The sequence below is a fragment of the Notothenia rossii genome (genome assembly GCF_949606895.1).
Source record: "Notothenia rossii genome assembly, chromosome: 2".
NCBI lineage: Eukaryota > Metazoa > Chordata > Actinopteri > Perciformes > Nototheniidae > Notothenia > Notothenia rossii.
This window is the reverse complement of record NC_136904.1, coordinates 82074519-82089058: the sequence shown is the minus strand read 5'-3', so window position 1 is coordinate 82089058 and position 14540 is coordinate 82074519. Positions and strand designations below refer to the sequence as shown.

The 14540-nt window shown below is 39.0% G+C and overlaps 1 protein-coding gene across 3 annotated transcripts; it reads right to left on the bottom strand.

Moving 5' to 3' along the window:
• Positions 1 to 415: 415 nt before the first annotated feature.
• Positions 416 to 13653, bottom strand: stk24a (serine/threonine kinase 24a; the record flags this gene model as incomplete). Of its 3 annotated transcripts, none has more annotated exons than XM_079663383.1 (11): positions 13155 to 13651; positions 10029 to 10259; positions 7930 to 7986; positions 7660 to 7768; positions 7356 to 7513; positions 5339 to 5524; positions 5093 to 5238; positions 4158 to 4320; positions 4008 to 4076; positions 3778 to 3914; positions 416 to 3437 (listed from the first exon to the last, which is right to left on the bottom strand). In XM_079663383.1, the coding sequence occupies exons 1-11, from the start codon at positions 13194 to 13196 to the stop codon at positions 3404 to 3406; spliced, it is 1332 nt and encodes a 443-aa protein (XP_079519509.1). In that variant the 5' UTR covers positions 13197 to 13651. The 3 variants fall into 3 exon arrangements, with proteins under 3 accessions (XP_079519509.1, XP_079519510.1, XP_079519511.1); XM_079663384.1 differs by having other exon boundaries at positions 4188 to 4320; XM_079663385.1 differs by lacking the exon at positions 416 to 3437 and having other exon boundaries at positions 3774 to 3914; positions 13155 to 13653.
• Positions 13654 to 14540: the final 887 nt, after the last annotated feature.

Below are 14540 nucleotides of genomic sequence, written 5' to 3'. Positions count from 1 at the left end.
CATTGAAACCAGACATTCTGGGTTTTAGTTAACTGTATGCCAGATAGGAAACACAAACCATAAGATAATGTATTTCTAACCTGCTGAGCATCTAATTGTCAAATGTAACTACTAATCAATATTGGCTGTTGACATTTAAATAATGAATTGATAGCATATACTTTACTGCAAGTGTGAGTAGGAATCCCCCTCTTAATGTAAACTATTCTGCTTTGGTTGATAGAACATGGTCTTTGTTAGCAGCTGAAGTCAGGGTTGTCGTCACAGAATTGTAACTTTTGTCACCTTTTAAGTCAACTTAGCTATTTTTCACAACTATATACAGCAACACATTATGCAAGAATGACACAATGTAAGATGAACAACAGGTCTTGTTTAAATGTATGACTCAGTCAAACAATGGCAAAACTCTATGAAATTTGTACTTGATTTTTATTTTTATCCTTAATCATTTGACAACTTTCAATAGACCCAACAGCACTGCCCTGAATTAGCAAACATGTATACTGGACTATAAACTGTCAGCAAAGTCACACAAAATGAAATGCACATTTTAAGTGAGTGCTATCCAGTGTTTACTGAAACTTTAACACACCACAGAACCAAAATTGACTCCCTCTATTACATAATACCGCTCTTTTGGGTTACAAAAATAGTTTAATAGAATATATGCCTACTTGTGCTAAGAAATTACTCCTGGCGTTCACACTGCTTTATTGCCATACATCAACATACCAGGGAGGGGAAAGGAAATAAATCGAGTGTAATTGCAACATAATATTGTAGCTTTTTAAAGTACCATTTTTAAAAAACAAAAATAAATCTGCAAAGTGCCACACATTTGAGATAAAGAGTCATAAGAGACCATGTAAAAGGTGCAAATTGTATTGAATGCGTCTCTGTTTTGGATGGAGGGCTCACATGGCAAATTTCACATGAGAAGTTTGAATGGAGAGTTGAGATGTTCCTTCACAGAAGAGTCAAAAAAAAAAAGAGTGAAAATGAAAATCATTGAATCTGGTATCTTTTCTTGATTTGACTTTTCCTTTAAACATTAACATAAGAGAATCAAAAGAATAATTTGACATTATGGGAAATACTCTCATTTGCTTACTGGTGGAGGGTTAAAGGAAATATAAAGCTACAGCTAGCATAGCAACACATCTGCAGTTTTGTTGAGACTCTAGGAAGTTACTGGTCCAAGCCAAGAAACAGTCCAGTACAAAACCTCTTTTCAAATTACCGCACTATCCTTTCAGGTTTTTACGAATAAAACACACAAAACCTATAACATGTTGATCAATGAGCTTTAAAAAGGTGCTCGATGCGTTTCTTCTGGACAGAGCTAGGCTAACTGTCCCACCCTGTTTCCAGCCTTTGTGCTAAGCTACCTGACATAGCCATATATTTAACAAACAATTGTATTCCCGTACTGTTGAATTCTCTCTTTAACTTGCCCTGTCTCATGTTGTACCGTGTATTGCCCATAGAAAAAAAATATACATCATCTGACTGACTTCATAAGAATCGTGAAAATTCCTCTAGTCTGAGAAGATGAAAAAAATGTGTTCATGCATGCATCATACTGGCAAGGAATTCAATAAATTATTTTTGATCTTTTATCATTTAAAAGCATTGCTGCATGTGCATTTCAATGCAGGCGCAGGAGGGGACAAAGAAAAACAAGAAAAGCATCGGATCTAACATTTTAAAGCTGATACTATTCATTCCATTCATCACAAATACTCTAAGGCTGATTCGACTCTGTTCGGGAGGACTCAACATTCCTGCAGTCCCGCAGCAGTGTGCTACAACGCATACTGCTGGGGCCAACCAATAGGCTTTTTACTGTTATACCATCATGCACATTCTTTTAAAACTACAGTCACAAGTAGACGCAGTGCCGCTGGTCTCTGAACACCGCGTGGCTTTATGTTAATATGTACATCTGACAGCAGTGTTATCTACTATGTGAGAAGTCTTTGTCTATGCATTTACTGTACAACTGAACAACCTATCAGGAGTCCAAATGGAAAGATAGAGCCAGGCAAATATTACACTGCATGAGTCCAAGCTGTGAGACTTCAGGTGGACTTTTTTTTTAGTCCCGGACAGCATACCTGCAAAATACTTTTAAGTCTCGTGCTACTGTTTTATGGCTACTTTGTTTATAGTCAAAAAGGCATTTATACTTGAAGTGCAATTAAAGCTGTAGGTACGCTGAGGAGATAGATAGTACCAGGGCAGCTCCTAGGAAGACTAACAGAGTCTGCGCTTTCATAAACTTGATGATGACATTGCCCTGTTAATGGAATGAATGGACGAAACCTCAGTCGGTCTAACCAGTCGAAACACACAGCAAAAAAAAGAAGGGATGAGGCAAAGTCCAACAAACCAACACGACTCGACGCCTTGTGGAGTCGGCGCTGGCAACAGAGCATCCAGTGTTCAAAACTGGCGGGGGCTTCATGGATCCAGCCTTTTTGTTTTTTTACATTCTCCAACAATATTAAATCCACAGCATCGAGTGTGAAACCAAAAAAGTTAAAAGAGAATCAGGAAGTATAGAATAAATCAAAAGTAAAACATGATAGAGGGCAGACATTTTCATTCACTGGATGAGTCATTTCAAAAGTTTTACAGCTGGAGAAATCAAAGACTGATATACAAAAGAACAAGTAGAAAGGCAAGGCAATCTCATGTATGGCCATTTTAGTCTCTCAAAATATTTACCTCACAACCATTATCTACAGTTTGCATTTGGCCATTTGTACACAGTGGTTCCATTACAAACACTCCATTATTTTTTTTCATGAATCTGTAGAAATTAGCTTATTTACAAGACTGTACAACCACCCTAGAGCTCTTTCCATCTCCCAGAGGAACCAATCCACTTAAAGCAGGATACCTGAGTTTTTCAATAGAATGCTTCACCCCACTCGTCACTCTTCACCACACATTTCACAGGATATCTCGCACAGCCACACACACATGCACACAATTAATCAAGCAAGGTACTCTCTCCAGAAGGATGCCGAGTGTAAACCTTATGTGAAAAAGCCACAAACTCACCAAAACCAATAACTCAAGAGTCCTTGCAGAAAGAGAGCTGACTCCATCATTAAAACAAACAACAATGTGAAGGAGGTATTGAGAGGGGGCATCTTACAGCAGGTGGCAGTCATGGAAGCAGCAGAGCGGCTGGCCACGGACTGTCCTTAATAGGACCCTCTGGTGATGTGCTAGCATATAAACAGACATTAAGTAGGCCAGGATTTGCTTCAGGCAAATGGGTGATGGAGACCTTCCTGGGAGACTTCATCCAGGCTGTGGAGGTCAGAGGGAAAGATCTGACTGCTGCCACCAGGGTGGGGAATAAGAGCGGAGCCGGGTGGAGCTCCTCTCAGTGACTGGCAGCTGACTGGGGCACAGAATACCTGACAAACATCGGAAAGGAACATGTCAAGATGTCATAGAATAAAGAACACATTATCATATACTGTCATACAATCTGGGTTAAAAAGGTTTTTCTTCATGCTACTTCCTGTTTCCCTTTACATGGTCATAATGGGGTAGAACATTCAAATGGCTTGAGTGTCATTTGATTTGACTACATTCAAATGGCAGTGTTTTTATTTTACAGCCACTTTAATATGCCCATGTGCTTAATCCTTTTCCCCCCTTGTAGACCACAGCCTTTGAGATAGCCTTAACGTTCCATTTGAATTTGAACACATACATACTTTAAAGAGAAGAGATATTGTGAACTCTGGTTACCTCTGAAGTCTCTGCACTAGTTCAGCTACGAGAGAGTCACAGATGCCTGGGTGCTTCTCCTCTGCCAGGAGAATGGCCTCCCGCAGCTCCTCTGCTGCCTCCGGCTTGCCATTACGGTTCTCGCTCTTTTCTTTCAACTGCAACAAGGACATCATTAAAAAAAATAATAATAATTAAAAGTGAACTTCCAAATGATTTTTGAACCTGGGATAACTTATTAGAGCCATTACCTCCGTAAACACTGGCAAGAAAATCGATGATAAGCTTTGTGACAAAGGCTTCTTTGGACTCTCCTGCACCTGGAAAAGATGATTTGAAAGAAGTTGAAATTGAAGATACCTTTGACACAGGAAAGACTTGCTCAACAACTATTGCATTACTTTTTCCTCCACAGTGGTGTGTGGCCTCACCTCTTTCTCCTTTGGCTCAGCATGCTGTGCTGCTCCGTTCTGATACTTTTTGAGGTCTTTCTCCTTGATGGTGTTGAAGATCCAGTCGTCGCTGCCAGAGTCATCTCCTCCAGAAGCCTGGCCGTTGGGCTCCCTGCAGACACACAGGGTTTTTATTAGTGTGCTATTAATGTTGCTCAGGTTTAAAGCTCCTTATAGCTGGAGCAAACCAACTCCTTCACACTGTACACTTCACATGTATATTTCATTTAATATGCCATTCTTGCACACTAAATGTAAATAATATCCTACTTTTATATTGTCTTAGCTGTAATTTGGCCCTTTCATAGTGTTTGATTGGTCAGAGAGTTTACAGATTTCTATCTTCACGGTCAACTTTTATATTTCCCTTTTTTAGTTCCGTTTTATTTTCTATTTTGAGATGTTTATATTGTTTAAACATCTCAAAATAGAACTATCTTATGTTCAGTGGCAGATACCAAAGCAAATTCCTTGTATGTGTAAACGCAACAAACTTGATTCTGATAATTGTTTATTTTCTACTCTTTTTTTATTTCCAATTATGTGCAATACTTTGTTTTAAATGATGCTGCAACAATAAATCTCCTTATTTTGGTTCAATAAAGTAAATCTCTTATACAACTGCAGGTTTGTTGCTAATTTAAGGCTGCCGCTGCCTTTTAATAAATCAAATAAGTATTCGAACCTCACATTGCACTTTAAGTCTTATTCTTGTATTTTAAACCAGTCTTATTCTATTTGAGCTTTTTAACATTGAATTCTCCACTATTTCTTAATGCTGAGAGAGTTTTGAAAACCACTTTGAGTTGCATAGTGTTGTAATGTGCAATATCAATAAACTTGCCTTGCCATAATCTGGATGTTGATGGGTGCAGACAACTTACTCATCAGAATCGTCGGAGCTGGACACTTCCCGAGACTGCTCTGACTTCCACCGCTTGTATCTGTCAATCAGCTCCGTCAGATAGGACGTCTTTTTGGCCTGCCTTACAATATACTTGTGTTTTAACAGCTCTTTGGCAGTTGGCCTCTAAAGGAACAACACAGCAAACAAACATAGTAAAGGTTAATCTAAAATAATGGTGTGTACTACTGCTCATACAGCATGAACGAGTCATTTAGAAACTTACAAAGCTAGGCTCCTTATTTAGGCAGGCTTCAATAAATTCTTTCAGTGGTTTGCTGTAGTTTCCTTCCAGTGTCGGGGGGTTGTTCTTTGGGATGAGGAATAAGACCTTCATGGGGTGCAGCTCAGAGTGAGGCGGCTCTCCTTTAGCCAGCTCTATTGCTGTTATTCCTAAAGACCAGATGTCTGCCTGTAATACAAGACAGTTCAAAGAGAAGATCACGTTAGAAACATTCTCACACATTCGCCCCAGAAACACAAACACACACACTGACCGGTGCTGTCTGAAATGACTCGACTCACTAACGCAGCATGGGTGTATTTGAGGAAGCTCTGCAAACTCTAGACACTCACATCGTGGTTGTGTTGACTGACTCATGTTGCGGTTCTTCCAAAAATACGTATTTGGTCATTTCTAGTCTACAAAAACAGTCTTTAAGAGTTTTTAGCACACAGCTGTACACAGAGCATTTAGAACAAGGACAAACTGTACCGATGTTATGTTAGCTATTTCAGACAGATCTGTTTTTCACCACTATTATATTTGTAGACGTGAATGTTGATTTTATTGATGCCACACACACACACACACACACACACACACACACACACACACACACACACACACACACACACACACACACACACACACACACACACACACACACACACACACACACACACACACACACACACACACACACACACACACACACACACACACACACACACACACACACACACACACACACACACACACACACACACACACACACACACACACACACACACACACACACACACACACACACACACACACACACACACACACACACACACACACACACACACACACACACACACACGTTTCCCCTGGGTGGGACAAAAGGTATGAGGGCCTTGGGCCAAAACACACCTTTTTATTACAGAGCATAGTTTGGGCTCACTTTCCTAAACTCCCCTGACTCCAGATGTTCAGTTTCACAGCCAACGTGTTAAACCCACACTAATCTTTTGTGACTCAGCTGTCCGACTCATCGACATGTTGTTACTGTGTCTACGAAAGTTCACTTAAAGTTTTGTTATAAAATGAAAGAAAAAAAATGACCGTATAAAATTCAAATTAGGTCTGGGCAAGTTAACGCATTATTAACACCGACAATTATTTTATCGCACATTAACAGTTTTTTAAAATTATATTTTGAAAGTCTGTTGCTTACTGGCTCTGAATACACATACAGACAAACCATGGGTCAGTGGGATGTTGATCAGTATTGGCTTGGGATGGGCGTCAGCACACGTCTCAACCAATGAGAGCATTTGGGGCGGGGCTAAGACGGCTGCAGCGCCCACATGCTGCAAATGTGCCTATTATAATCAGGGGTGCACATAACTTTCTCAGTGAGGTACTCAGATGAGTCAGCTGGAGTCAGTGTTTGGTACTCCCACTGCACCAGTTGGTGCTAGTGGAGTACTTCATGACCACAGAGCGTGAACGTTGTGATCAGCTGTTTTAGCGCAGTTCTCCAGTGAAGGGGGGGAGTCTCCCTCCGCAGCCGGTTGGCGTAGTTTTGGCTCAATTCCGTGGTACAGGCCGACGTTAACAGCAGCCCTGTCTGTGCACACGGAGACCGACTGTCGTCCGGTGATCTAACCGCCTTCTGGAAAAGCTTCACAAGTACGTCGGTACGCAAATGCGCTTTGTGACACAAGTGACGGTACGCATTTCAGATTGTTGCCGCGCATGCGTACCTGCATACCAGTTATGTGCACCCCTGATTATAATGTTATGATGTCGCCCTGGACTCTGAGGGTATCTTGTTATTCTATAACAAACTAGATAAAACGTTAATGCCCTGGCAGTGGCAAATATATTTGATTAGATAAAAAATTGTAATGGTTACCAAGCACTAGTTAAAATGTCTCGCCATAAAGAATGTATAGTCGTTGATTGAAGCATTTTCTCCAGAAAACTAGATTTGATACCCTGTGATAGCAATACAAGCTGAGATCATTCTGACCTTTGAATCGTAGGCCGACTGCTTTATGACTTCAGGTGCCATCCAGAAAGGAGTACCAACGAATGTGTTTCGTTTTATCTGGGTGTCGGTCAGCTGGCCCGCCACTCCGAAGTCAGCCAGCTTCACTTCGCCTTGTTCTGACATCAACACGTTGGCGGCTGAAAGCATAGCAAACGGATACAAATATAACTTCCACACCCATGATTAGGTTATTGGACCTGATTACACACAGCACACTCAGCTGGTGATTCAACCATAGACAGGACTCAAGCTAAAACAGAGCAATGCTATGAGCCAGTCTAACCTTTGATATCCCTGTGGATTTTCTTTTCAGAGTGCAGATACTCCAGACCTTTCAGGATCTCTCTCAGAATTGTGGCAATCTGCGTTTCATCCAGGGATCCTGGTTCCAACTAGAGGAAGGGAGAAATAAGAGGAGGAAAAGGTGACGTTGGGTCCATCTTTGAAAGATACATGGCTCAGCTTTTACACATCAGAGAACTGTCATAACGGCAAAGCAATTGTGATTGTGATCTGAAGAAAGGTCATCGATTTTATTTTGCTATAGACTTACCAAATCCAGGGCTGATCCTCCACCCAAATACTCCATAATAATCCATAGTTTTGTACCCTGAAAAATAAAAACAGGAATTTAGTCGGATAGTGTTTGATAAAAACAATTAAATAAAAAGATGTGCCCAAAACATATGCAGATTTAGGTCAACAGCTGAGAAACCTTTTGTTTGTTTAAATAAAATGCTCCATTGCTCACTTGGTGGAAAGAAGACATAATATACAGCAACATAGTGGCGACACCAACTCTATGAATTCTAAAATATTCTATAACGTTTTAACATTTACAACAGACTGGTTTATGGTTGTAAATTCAATGATAACAGCTGTGTTAAACCGTAGGTTCAATTTGTTAAAAAGAAAAGGAATATTAGATTGTATAGCAATATGTTTAAAAAGTAGGCATTGCCTTGGGACGCCCTCTCCTCTACAGGCTGACTTTAGTTGGAGTGAAAGCTGCACTAAAAAACACTAGAAGCATGTCTGCGGTCTGGTTCAGTTGTGCACTAAACACTTGGGCAGCACCTGTTTCCTGTACAAGTGCAATGTTGAGAATAAACAACACCTGTCACTCACTACAACTACAGATCTGTGGATGAGGAATCTACGCTTGTGGGTTGAGATTTCCAGGTGCACACAGAATATTTCGAAAATATAATGTTGCCTGGGATACCGTCAATTATTCCGTTGGGCAAAACTCCCTTTTATAAATGTTATTTGTTTACATTTCAGCTACATTAAAGTATACAGAACTAGCTACTAGCAGTTCCTGTTTGCTATGTACAGTACCCACCAATCAGACAACTATCATTTAGGATTACTAATCAAAACAATTTGAAAATGGGATCATTTTTAAAGTTCTTGGGGTTGAAAGTAACATCCTATGCCTGTGATTTCTCAGGAGATTTATGAGCAGAAAGAAAAGCCTAAACTACATCAACCGAAAAAACACAAAACAAACCAAAAGCACTAAGAAAATCTTCCTATACTGGCAACAATTCTTGATTCTCCTATCTATGTGATCTCTAGCAAGGGTATTGATTTGAGAAAGAAGATGGGAACTAGAAAACTGTTGATCACAACAATACCACTTTAAAGTTTGTAAGAAATGTAAACACATACATACAAACAGCACAAATACCACGCTTATGTACGCACAAATAAGCCTTAATTCTCTGCTTCAGCCTGCAGCATAACTTGAGGTAATGGACCACCACTTCTCTGCTTACTGCTGTTAAGTACCAGAGCACTGTAAACGCTGTGAGAGGCACTCTAAAGCCGGGCTCAGACTACAGGACTTTTGAAACCAATTTATAAATCAGGTTGCAACACGCACATGAGAATACAATTCACCAATGTTTTTGCTGCAATAATGGCACAGCACACACAACAGAATATTATCATATTTCAGGAGGGGGTTAAGACTGGATCTGGACCCCTCACATGGTAATATATTATGTGTTATTAATTTGTAATGACCAATGAGTTTATTCTCCAATTGTCAGGGGGGGTTGAATTAGGCCAAAATCGAGACATCTTAAGCACCATCACATGTAGCGTGACTAAAAATGTAATTGACTATACAGAGATGTTAAAAAGCTGACTTCCAGCTCTGCTGTAGTTTATACAAACATGGATATCGCCAGATCTGTCCTCCTATAACTGTTAAGCTTCTTTCTTCTTATGCATAGGCCTACAAAAGGCGATGATTCCTTCCCTGTTGACTTTGTTTACACATGAACGCCCTGATATTAAAGCTGAACACATTGACCTAATTGTGATTTCCAATCCCAAAAAATCTGCTAGAGTATAGAGAAAAAAACTAAAACATATGTCAGTGTCCAAATACTTACAGATCGCACTGTTAAAAGCCCTCAAGCTACAGCATATACCACAGCAACGTTGGCCTAGTTCTTTTTGTTCAACAGCAATCTGTGCAATGTTACACAGGAAATGCTTGTTCCATCGCCCATATGCATTATTTATTGACCTACATTGTACAAACTTGCTTGAAAGAACACACTACTGACATATATGATTTATTTGGAGTATGGGCTATCCCAAATTGAATAAGATATTATTCCTGAGGTCACAGCTTACCTTCAGGTAGGATCCATAATACTTGGTGATAAAGGGACTGTCGCACTGGCTGAGAACGGTGATTTCCTGTTGTATGTCTTCTATCTCATCCTCTGCTTCTTCCAGATCAATAATTTTAATGGCCACAACTTTCTGAGTCCGACTGTCGATGCCTTTGAAAACTTCCCCAAAAGAGCCTTTCCCTATCCTGTCCATCTTGGTGAAGTACTCCTCTGGGTCAGCATGGAAATTCTGTGTGACAGAGAGACGGATGGGAGAGAGAGTAGAGCGCATTTTAATAACACAGAACAAAATGTGACTGACAAGGTTCACGTGTGTTCGGAGATAACACTACACCTTTTCTAGTTGTTGTTACACGGGACAACAGCTGAACATACAAGCAACATATCTGCAAACTATGATGCATTGTTGCAACCGGAGGTATGCCATTTATAATTATTTGATCTGTAAACAATTTTTGCATAAAAAAAAAAATATATATATATTTAAAAAAACAAAAAACAAAACAACAATTTTTGCAATTAATCGTTTTGTCTAGTAAATATGTATATATCAGAGAAATTATTGTAGAATGGTCAAAGTCAATACAACAGAGATCAAGATATCCTCCGGTATGGGCTAAGCTAAAAACCCACTGGTTCCTTTCCACGATGCAATCAAATCAAACTCTTTCTGATATCTTTCTGCCTTTTCAGAGCAAATTGTGTGGCTGTGAGAAACACTTAAATCCTGAGATAATGTAGAACAAACCAAACTTAGCTTAATGACCTCCACCACACAGGCTACACAGAAACTGAAGGACTACACCCTAACTTATTGACTGAAATAAATGGCCTATTTCCCCATGGAGCACCGGGGAGAGTGTAATGGTCTTCATGTTGGCCGGTTCAATTTCACTTCATGCAGAACAATTATTAGCCTAAACCGTCTGAGTCGTGTTTGCATTGTCAACATTTCTAAGACAAATGTAATGCACAGTCTCTTCTGAAAAAGAGTAGCATTTGTAATACACACTTTATATTATGAAGATTATCTGGAAAATGTAAATGAAACACATTTTGCAGTAGCTTTAATAAGAAAGAACTATAGCAATTAAGCCCAAAGTTTGATTTGCTAGGTAATCTAGCACTAAGACCATGATCTGTTGGCTGGCGCAGTATAATGTTGTACAGCCCCCCAGAGAACAGTTTCCTGTAAAAGTGCTAATGGTGGTCAAACCTATATGGAAGGGGAGAAGAGCAGCTGCACTTTGAAAAATTGGCAAAGAGGTGGCTGCTGATTTGATAGCAACGGGACTTTACAACAAAGAGACAGAGCGGCACAGAATAAAGCAGAGTTGGAACAACACCACCAAAATACTATCATAACACTGGTGTGATCAGTCATCCAGGTGAAAATGATAATGTCGAGGCTGACCTGAAACAATGGGAAAAACAACAAGGGCGCTGCGACCACGGACTACACATGATGGGAATGTACTTGCCATATCCACAGTCAGCAGGTTTACTGCGACAACTAAAGCTGCCTGAAGTTCGCTCTAAAAGCATGTTTTTGATGCTCTCCATCTGAAACACACAACTGAGTAGTGTAGCGTCATCCACACACCACACCCTCAGGACACTTCTAAGAAAAGTAACCTCAGGTCTATTTGTTCCCCCTCTGAACCTGTATTTGTCTGTGCATGTGCTAAAGAAGCATTCATAATTGAAGAGAAAGAGTAGTATTGTGTGCAATCAATAGAATAATCATGCATGTGACTGGTTAGGTCACCATACAAGGTTGTCATTCTTACATGGGCTGTGGTGTGGCCTACTTCATGTCAAGTCTTCAAACAGGCCAGACTGGTTCAACTAAAAAAAATTATGTTAAATTGGACACAATACTATAAAAAAAAATAGAAATACAATTAGCCAACACTACAATGACTTTTTTAAACAACTGCCAAAAGCTGCAATCTCAAAACTAGAGCTTATTCTCTCATTTAATATACCTGTCAACCAACATAATATTAATCATCAACTATTTTCTTCTGATAGTAAACTGACTATGTTATAAGAGGTCATCTGATATCATTAGCCCCTTTAATGTGTGGATCAATTATTAAATGACAACTATTTCATAATTAATGAATGATTTACTTAGTTTGTCATTCAAAATGGTTTCAGCTTCTCAAACTGGAAGACAGGCTGTTTAATATCATTTTTGAGTATTTACTATTGTATTTAATATAATAATAATAATAATAATAATAATAATAAGAAGAAGAAGAAGAAGAAGAAGAAGAAGAAGAAGAAGAAGAAGAAGAAGAAGAAGAAGAAGAAGAACGTCATTAGTTGTAGCATTAAATGGAATGGGTTCCACTATTTCCTGAGGTTTCATGCACCAAACAAGTAATTGATTGAGTGACACATTGATCCCCAGATAAATCAACAATGACAGTGACTTTCATACCAATGTGTGTGATATGTAGAGTGCTCTGTAACAGATGACAAGCAGGACTCATGTCATTACTCACCAAGTACTGGCAGTGAAGCGTCAGTTCAGTTGATGACAGTTAAAGAAGGCAGCTATTTTGAAAATTGTGTAGCATTTTTTAAACTGAAAGGCCACACAATGGATGTTACCAGCTACTTCAACTTGATCATGTGTTATTTCCCTTGCCTTAAATTGGAATCAACTGTATACTCAACAGTTTTGCACTGTTGGTCAAATTAAAACGGTGAATATGGACTAAATAGTTGGATGTATCAACTTGTGCTTTAACTGTGATGGGCATTTTAGCCTACAGTGAATGATGTTAATACATTAGGAGTAAACTCAGTCTGAATAGACGGTATACATGTGGTTTGACAGCTCTTCAGTCATTCAGTACACGTTAGATTTAACACATGATTAAACAAGGTGTCAGGCTTCTTATCACATTCGTTCATAATGGACTTTGACAAATAGGTGCATTTATTATACCACAAGAGATAGTGTTAATCTTGATAACGATACAGTGTTCCCGTAGATAAAGTTGTTTACAGGCATCGAGTTAAACTTCCGTAAAGTAAAATGTCGGCTGGCTCTGAACCAAACAAACTTCACTGCGAAAGTTAGCTTATAATATAAAAACATGTTATTTACCTGAATCCCCGTCAGTCCACTCTGAAGAGTGGAGAGAGCCATGGCGTCAGATCAGCAAAAATGACGCCTTTCCTCGTCTTTTTCAGCTTTCCTGATCTGATAATAGTTTTCCGACCGACCCCTGGGTTAAATGTGATGCAAACTCTATCAAGGACAGTGAATGTATCAAACAGAGAGTCGCCTGATCATAATAAAACAGCTTGTCGGTTTGTACTTCGAGCTTCTCTTCCGCAGTTATGCGAACGTTAGCTACGCTAGCTACTTTAGCAGCTAGTTAGCAAACAGTTAGCGGAATAATTATATATCTGTAGACCCGTGCGGTCCCTCGACAGTTGCTGTACTGTGTACCGATGATCAAATAGAGCTCTGATTAAAAAAAAGTCGCACAGGGTAAATAAATGCACCCTGTTTTTTTTTAGTTCTATCGCTTGTTGTTCTATTCTCTCATCACTTTTCTCTGTCGCCCAGCGCCATCTTGGTTAATGTCATTTTCATTTTCCGGAGGACCAATCAGAGTAGAGAGTACATTATGTCGTCATGCGTTAATCAAAAAGCGTCACGGGAAGAAGGACGTTTTTATGAATGTATGTTTGTCTGTATATATTTTTTATTTTTGTACTAAATCCCATTTTACTTCAGAATCAGAACTTTGTACCACAGCGGGGAATTGTAAACTGTTATAGCAAAAGTGGCAAAGCAGTCAAAATAGGCATGCAATAACAAAAAAGAAAAGCAGACTTAAATCAAAAGAAGATTTTTCCAAGCATGGTCAGGTATTATTCGATACCACATCAAAAGAAAATCATCAGCATACAACACGCTGAATGTATGTATTCAATATTTTTTTTTAATCATTCACTTAGTAAAAATATATATATTTACTGGACAATTTTATTGATTGTAAAATACTTTTGAGTTTGAACCTCTTTACTTTTTATGGAAAATATGTTATGGGTCATTCCAGAATTGGAGGACATTTCATGTCCCCCATAAAACAAATCTAATAATCCATGCCCAAAATGCTAAAACATGCACTTGTTGTGTTAAACATACTTGTCTTGAGACAAAATGTATATAAAGTTGTCGAAAAAGTGGTTTCAAAATATCATTTAAATTTCAAATAGCTCTCGAACATACTCTAAAATGGCATTTTACTCTTGTCCCCGCTTCTTGGTGACCAACTTGCATGTCAAATATAACATTTAAAATAGGGATTTTATTTACTTTATTTGGTATTATTCTATTGATATATGTCTCTTGTAAAGGTAAAATCTATTTGTTAAATCATAAACATATTTTAAATAACAGTAATTTTGCACAGAAGGTGTGTCCCTCAACATGCGTTCAACCCTGTTACCCAAACCTTTTTAGATTGGCACAGGAAGT